Source organism: Phytophthora cinnamomi (assembly GCF_018691715.1).
Source record: "Phytophthora cinnamomi strain GKB4 chromosome Unknown Contig50, whole genome shotgun sequence".
NCBI lineage: Eukaryota > Oomycota > Peronosporomycetes > Peronosporales > Peronosporaceae > Phytophthora > Phytophthora cinnamomi.
This window is the reverse complement of record NW_027150983.1, coordinates 443,817-451,236: the sequence shown is the minus strand read 5'-3', so window position 1 is coordinate 451,236 and position 7,420 is coordinate 443,817. Positions and strand designations below refer to the sequence as shown.

General features: G+C 55.9%; 4 protein-coding genes across 4 annotated transcripts; 2 read left to right on the top strand and 2 right to left on the bottom strand.

The window, feature by feature from the left end:
- Positions 1 to 1,896: 1,896 nt before the first annotated feature.
- Positions 1,897 to 2,347, bottom strand: IUM83_06555 (Transposase; the record flags this gene model as incomplete). The annotated part of the gene is made up of 2 exons (XM_067930776.1): positions 1,897 to 2,187; positions 2,246 to 2,347. The coding sequence occupies 2 exons, from the start codon at positions 2,345 to 2,347 to the stop codon at positions 1,897 to 1,899; spliced, it is 393 nt and encodes a 130-aa protein (XP_067789833.1).
- Positions 2,348 to 2,389: 42 nt separating this feature from the next.
- IUM83_06554 (Transposase) lies at positions 2,390 to 2,725 on the bottom strand (the record flags this gene model as incomplete). Its single annotated transcript, XM_067930775.1, has 1 exon — positions 2,390 to 2,725. One exon carries the CDS (start codon positions 2,723 to 2,725, stop codon positions 2,390 to 2,392), a length of 336 nt encoding a protein of 111 aa, XP_067789727.1.
- Positions 2,726 to 5,079: 2,354 nt separating this feature from the next.
- IUM83_06553 (uncharacterized protein) lies at positions 5,080 to 6,046 on the top strand (the record flags this gene model as incomplete). The annotated part of the gene is made up of 4 exons (XM_067930774.1): positions 5,080 to 5,160; positions 5,228 to 5,347; positions 5,431 to 5,550; positions 5,633 to 6,046. The coding sequence occupies 4 exons, from the start codon at positions 5,080 to 5,082 to the stop codon at positions 6,044 to 6,046; spliced, it is 735 nt and encodes a 244-aa protein (XP_067789722.1).
- A 154-nt stretch (positions 6,047 to 6,200) lies between these two features.
- Positions 6,201 to 6,593, top strand: IUM83_06552 (uncharacterized protein; the record flags this gene model as incomplete). Its single annotated transcript, XM_067930773.1, has 1 exon — positions 6,201 to 6,593. The coding sequence occupies one exon, from the start codon at positions 6,201 to 6,203 to the stop codon at positions 6,591 to 6,593; it is 393 nt and encodes a 130-aa protein (XP_067789726.1).
- Between the last annotated feature and the right edge of the window lie 827 nt (positions 6,594 to 7,420).

Sequence of the window (7,420 nt, the reverse complement as noted above, 5' to 3'; positions counted from 1 at the left end):
GCGCGGCGCTCCGGCCAGTCCTTGGACAGCCGGATGCGCGTGTACAGCGGGTGCGTGTGCTGGTCCCCGAGGCAGCGCGACAGCAGCGACTGCGCGTTGGCCACGTGCAGCTGCTGGTGGCGCAAGACGCTCGTGAGCGCCGCGTTCTCGGCCTCGCGGCGCTGCAGCACCGGGTCGGCCTTGGCCGCCTCCTCGGGCGGCAGCGAGCGCGTCTTGAGCACGGCCACCTGGCTCTCCAGCCGCTCGATCTCCTGCTGCGCCTCTCCAAATTAGGCAGAAATACCTACCTACCTACCTACCTAATTTGACCTCGATTAGGCATTTTGGGAAAAATTCTGAATATGTAGTTCTTAAGTAGTTCGATACAAACGGCTCAAAATCCAAGTTAGGCATGCAGGTGGTATACTTGATTCAAGTGAATTGTCTTAGCTACATGGACTCCTTCCTAGCGACGCGTCCAGCTAGATCGAGCAAAAGAAGTACTGCAGCGACTGGAGTTGGCCTTCCATTGCATAGTTGGTTAGAGCTGTTCTCTGCGGGTTCTTGACTTGCTTCAAGACGCTGAACTCACTCTCAACTGAGTGAGTGCCGGGCGATATCGCCGCCACTCCAGCGACGAATGCGAACAGTAACGTGTAATTGCCCTCGCAGTCCACATCAGACCACGCATCAAGAAACGAAGATCGATCAATACTGTCAACGCGGTGATGAAAAGAAGTGTCGACCTTGTATCGCTCGATCATATCATGTCTGCTTCCAAATGTCATGACTTGCTGTCGGACCATACGCAGCGGTCAACCGAGCCTTGTGCGTCTCAATGAGATTGCGAAACTGGAGATCGTTGCAATTCATCACATCTTTTGGTGTTTCTGGCACGCGATCAATAGTTTCCTGGTCAATCTCGAGTCATTTTTGTCGCTGCTGAAGAGGGGTGATTTTAGTTTGCACAAGGGCAGTGTTGACACAGCGGTTTGCACCAGTGACTTTAGGCTGTGGTGCGGTCTGTTGGTCTCCACGAGCACCCTTCTTAGACCCTCGCCTTGATCCTTTTGTCTTCCCCATTCGTGCTAGGAGGTGGAGAGCGCCGAAAGGTGAATGCACAGGCAGCGACGCGGATAGACTGCGAGCTAGGGTGGTTTCAGGCATATCCGCAATTAGGTATTTTGAAAAAATAGGATTAGGAATTTTGCACTTTCCCTTCACATACTGCCTAATTTTGAGAGGCCTGGTAATGCTGCTGGTCTTGGGGGAATTGCCAACTGACCGACCTCCTCGACGGGCTCTGGTCTAATCATGTGCGGATTAGAGGTAAATTGTGCGGATTAGAGGCAACAAGGAGTGGATTGCTGTAAAACGGAGGCAGGAATGGTGGTGGCAATGCGGTAAGGCTGGTCTGCGATGTGTGAAAAGCCGTCGCTATTAGTTACTGCCACAGAGAGGCAGTGTTCCTACTAGTGTGTGTTTACACCTTTTCTCAAGCAAACTGATCGTTTTTTTTTTCAAGTAAAATGGTCAATTGCCAGGCTAAGTGGTTTTCTGATATATTTTTACCAAGCAAAGTGGTTCGTACTTAAGCTACTTACAGAGCTCCATGTCCCCGCTGCGATCGGCTAGGAAAATGCTTCTAAAGCAGTGTCGCTCCATGCGCCAGACCAAGCGCTGAGTCAAGATCATCTTACTCAGTTCCACGGCCTCCTTCATGGGTGCCATTCTGTGGGAAGCCAGCGAGTCGTACTCGCCTCGCAAGAGCAGCTCGTGCCGCTTGACTGCAAGATGCTATTTCAGGCTCGCCTTCAGTGCATTGAAGCAGCCCTCGATGGCATTGCACATCGGGCTGTACGGCGTAAGACGCAGGATGACCAGCTTGTTGCTGTTGACGATTCCATCAGCTACAAGCTACTCACGTGCCAGTGTCTCCACCTGGCTGTGGGCGGGGGCATTGTCGGTAACCACGACGATCTTCTTGCCCACCCAGCACTCCTTGTACTCGTCCGAGTTGAGGGCAGCGACAAACAGGTCCGCAACGAAACGCGCGTTCCCCTTCATGCGGATGGAGCTTTCGTGCGTGCGAAGCAGCGCGAGTCCGTTGCCGGGCGCCACGCCCCACTGCACGTGCCGATTCTTGCCCTTGGATGGCGGCAGCGTTACCACCGCGCGCTCGCCTGTGCGCGCCCAGCCCTGGTTGCGCTAGGTAGATGTTAAAATTTGTTTCATCGTGATAAACAATCATGCCGCCCGCGGACACGTGATTGTTCAGCGCGATGGCGAACTCCTTGCGCTTCGTCTTGTTCACATCGTTGTTCATGGTGGCCTTCTCGATCCGGAGTCCCTTCACCGTGTACATCATCCCATGGAGAGCGCGGTGGATGGAGAATATGCTCACCTCGGCCTACACGTCGCTGAGCAACCGCTCCTTCATGCCGGCCATGGTCATGTCCGCCTGCTCGTCCAGGTACTCCTCGAGCTTGGACATGACCTCGACCGTCATCTTGATGCACACGCTCCGCACTCCGCCGAGGGGCTGCTGCTTAATACTACCCTTCGCAGTAATGCGACTGGCAGTACTGACAGACACGGCATTACTGGCAGCGACGCCGAGCCAGTCTTGGCCCGCCAGGTATGCGTCAAGAACGCGCTTCTTGGCGATGGCGCGCTCGAACGGCTTGACCTCGCGTGAGATCGGAGGGGGCGTCTGAGGGGTCGAGGGTGAGGACTGCGGGGCCATTGTCTTGGTGAAGGGTTTCGGACGGAGTGGTGAATTCACGAATGAAGGCAACGGCGCGGTGGCGTTGAACAGCAATGCAAGCACCCAGTGGTTGGTTTTCTTTCCCGCCACCGAACCACTTTGGTTGGGAAAAATACGGCACCAAACCACTTTGCGTGAAAAACCTTATTTTAGTTTTTTTTAGGAACACCTCAATCAACCGCTTTGCTTGAAAAAATGATCAGTTTGCTTGAGAAAAGGTGTAGTTTTCGCCGGTAGTTTCAAACCTAGATATAACCGGTTGTATCTAGTTTGTGCCGGCGAACACTCGGCTATTCGTCTTAAGTACGGAATCCGACTACTAAGTACGATTCGGGACATTCACTCCTCAACCCGCGCGCACTCCAACTTAAACTCTCCCAGCGCAAGCAGCTACAAATTCAACCGCGTGGAGTGCGCGCTACAGCTACTGAAGACCGGAATGTGAGCCAGCGGCGGTGGGATTGCTGGCGATGGGGTACTCTAATCCATCATTTCAATGGAGCAGCAATGCCACGCCCCGGAGACCGTCCTCGAAGTGAAGTCTGGGATCTTTTTAATGACAGGGATAATGGTGATGTGGCGTGTGAGCGGTGTGGCACCGTCATAGCGAACCCCAAGTACCCGAAGCTTGAGCGTCACTTGGAAAAGTGTAGTGGTACACGTTGGTGGAAAAGAACAAGAGACGGCGCTTGATGATTGATCGAGCAGCGGAATCAGCACTGAGAAAACAACGACAAAGTGGAGTTTCTGATCCACCTCCACGCGACGTTGAGCAGCAACAGCAGCAGCACCAGTCGTGTGCACCATCAACCTACTTCTTCAAGATGTGTCAAAGTTGGAGGATGTACAACAAGTAGTGGCTGGTGCTGAGGTGATTACCACGCACTTCACGAAAAGGCCGCAGCTTCTTGCTCGATTCAAGGAAGAGAAGCGGGCCATTGCTCTCGATAGTAGCGCCAAAGCGTATAGTCACTCTTTTCAGTGTCCGTTGCTACGCGTTGGTATTCCTCGTATCAATGCCAGGTGAACGTGATTCGGAATAGTGAGGCGAGGCGAGTGAACGCCTTTACCGTCCAGTGTATAGTGCAAGTGCTGTGATGTGGAACGGATTCCAGATACGGAGCACCTTTGGTGTCTGTCACCACGATCCAGTCACTAACACACTGAATGAGTCGGAACTGGAACGGGATCAGGACTACTATCGGGGGATCCTGTATTGGCGTGTGTCCTTGTGTCAACCCCTGTCGGTACGTTTAACCGTGGCGGACCAGATTTGCCACCTGAAGTTGTTTGTCGTGTAGGAACACGCGCTAATTTATATAAGGCACACTTTCCCCACCAACAACACCCACCAAGTCACCGAAGACTCAATGGGCTTGTTAGGGTTAGAACCGGAAGGCCCAGGAACTTTCCCTTGCATCGGGTTGATGTTTCCCCTGTGTACCGAGCTTCCGCTAGTCGACCGACGGAAGCCTCAGCGTCACTAGCCACGAGCAAAGGCTAGCACGCTCTCACACTCAAAATATACCTCGCAGGCCCTCAGAAGGAAGGGTCCCGGCCTTTTACGGCGTGATACGAGGGTGCCGGAGCTATACTCCGGCGGGAAGAAATAAATGGAGTGCGTTCTCGCTCCTCCAGTTCCTGGCGACGACTCGTCGCTACCAATACACCGGCCACTAACTCTTGGCCCTGCCAGGGATGAACACACGCTACACTAGTAGATGTGCCCACCGACAGTCATAATCCTATCTACGAGGTTTACCTTGAGCTGCAGGTCGTTCACTGCAGGCACCGGTGTCGCCCTTGCGTGGTTGGGAGGAAAAGCTGTTCTGTTATTGTTGCCCGAAGGCTTATCTTGTCTTCTCTTAAGTTTCCTATCGATCAATACAATATCAAGTATAAACGCGTCCGTTTTGGACCGCCAGTTGTAACTCACGACTCTTCGGCGCTTTCTCATGCGACGTGGCGGCGTTACCGACGACTCAAACGGCCGCTGAAACGCCACCGACGACTTGGGACAGGCGCCGATGACTCATAGGTTTGGATCTTGCCAGTAGGTTCGCACCGTACTTAGCAAGCTGCAACCGCCCGCTCTTGACTTGGGACCGTCGACGAGTCATCGTCATCGACCTATTTAGGCCAATCAGCGATCGGGGAGTTTAGTCCAATGACTGGCGATGGGTTGTGACTTGCCAGTTAGCGCCGGCGCCTCGAATCTTCTTCGTCCCTCGTCCCGCCTTTGGGTTTTGGCTTCGGCTTCATTTCCCGATACCACAACTGCCCCCACCGCGACTCCAGCCGCGTGCTGGTGAGCGTCGGGGTGCTCCTGTGCCATGGTTGGTTCTTCGTGCGCTGCCCAGTCCGCCGTGAACTCGGCCCTCACGGCTCTCGGTGTGTCTCGGTCTTCGCTCCACGTAAGCCGTCTTCTTCGTGTTCTCTCGCCGTCTTCACTTCTAACCCGGATCTTGGTATCTTGGTCAGTCTTCGCCAGGTCGAGGAAGCTCGCTTGGTGCTGGTAGTTCGCCTGCTGCTCCTGCTCCCTCGCAGTCGGCGGTGTCTGAGGATGAGAGCGCTGCTGAGTCGACGGCCAGTTCGGTCACGGTGAGTTTCCTGCCGTCTTCTCACTTTCTGTCAGCTTCACGTGAGATGCTGATGCTTGGCGGCTTTGTGCGTCTGCTTCCCAGGTTGTCTTGTCATATCCGGAGCTGAGCTCACTCGCTGTTGGCGATACGCCGAGCCAAGCTTCGCTGGAGGCTTCCGCTGAGTCGTCCGCGTCACTGGCCACCTCTCCTGCTGCTCCTTCGGTACGTCTCGTTGACTGGCACCTTGATCTTGAGCTGCTCTCGCTTACCTTCACGATTATTGCCTTTGTTTCTTGTCTTGCAGGACACTTCTCTGGTTGATGTGCCCGTTGGTAGTGCTGCCGGCGACTCGGTTGCGATCCAGTCGTCACAGCTAGCTGCTCGGTGCTCTACTTCGAGCGCTGAGGCCAGTCGTTCCACCACCGACGACTCGCTGATCACGGTGTCGCGTGAGGCCCTTGAGCAAATCGTCATGGAAGCCAGTGCTGAGGCGTCGGAGCGCGGGATCGCGGTGTTGGGTCCTCGGCTGGATCTCATCGGTCGTCTCAATGTCACCCTGCACCAGGGTCCCAATATTCGTGGGGACCGCCGCGTGGGCTCTCGCTTGGCCGCTGCTCGCTCGCTGGAAGACGTGGTGGCGGCGGCTCAGCCCAACATGGGAGTTCACGATGACATCAACCTGGACTTGGCCGTGATGCGAGGCCAGTTGCACTCCTGAAGCTGCGCGTGCTGCCGCCGAAAACTCGGCGATGAAGGAGTCGTTCAAGCACGAGAACACCATGGTGTTCCTCAAGCAAGCGCGCGCGGAACTCGAGCACTCCAAGAAGGAGGTCAAGCGTCTGCGGGTCTAGGAGGCTCACTACCTCCAGGAGATGGAGAGTCTTCGTGGAGCCGTGGATGCGCACACCGAGACAGCCGCCCGCTTGGAGAACCGCGTTAGAGCTGCTGACGACGAGTGCAAGCGTCTGGCTCTCCAGCTCACTCGCGAGCAGACGGCTTTCAAGGCTGCCGTGGCGTCGTCGACTGCGCAGAGCAAGCGGCTTCACGATCTTCTGGCTCGCTTGGATGCCGGCGATGACTCGTCGTCGACTCGCCTCCAGCGCCAACATGAAGACCTTCAAGAGCAGGTGAAGCGGCTCACGCGCGCCAACAGGACTCTTCGGGCGCATGGCAAGTTTGAAGACATGGATCCAGACGTCCTTGTGCTGATCTCTGAAGGTTCGTACTGGTCGTTGAGTCGCTGGATGTGCTGGCTTGTGTTCTGATTCTGGCGATGACTCATGCTTTCCTGGTTTGTCGACTGGCGAGTTGAACTGGGACCTGCTGGACATTAGCCACGAGACTCGGCGGGTCCTCAAGGACATGCTGGCTAATCCGGATCCGTCTCGCACCGAGGATGCCATTGCCGTTGACTTGGCCCACGCTGTTTTCCTGGAATCGGACGCTCATGTTGAGTTGTCGTCGGAGGAGCGGTCGGCTGAGGCGAACAAGACAACGCCGGGAACTCGTGCTGCCGATATCGAAGCGGACCGGGCTTTACGCGCTGCGCAGATTGGTCGCTCACGCAAGCGTTTCTCGCAAAGGGAAGCCGGTTCTCATCATGTTCGTGGTCGGTCGAGCTCTGTTTCTCGTTCGGCGTCGCAAAAGCGGGTCCGTTCCTCGTCACTCCGTCGCAGTCCGTCCGCCAGTCGCCCGGGCAAGAGACCTCGCCGCCCCACCGGAGACTCCGTTTCTGCTGTCCGTGGCTCTCGCACGTCTTTTTCTCGTCGAGGTGGTAGCCGTGAGTCTTCGGTGACAGCTCCTGGTGATTCTCGGACTTCTTCTCAAGATGGTGAGCACTTGGAAATGGAGGTGGAGGTTGTCGAGTCTTCCGGAAGTGTTCCTGCGGCTGCGGAGTCTCTGTCCGCGTTGGCAGTGCAAGCCCCGAGTGCTTCCGGGGCTTCGTCGTCCAAGGGCAAGTCGAGGCGGAAACCCAAGGGGCGATGGGCTCGTTCTCAGCGATCTACTGGTCCGCCCGCTCGCGCCGTCTTCTCCGGGGCCGCTGCCAAGTCTTCGTCGGACAGCTCACCCGTTGTTCCTTCCCGCAAGCCTT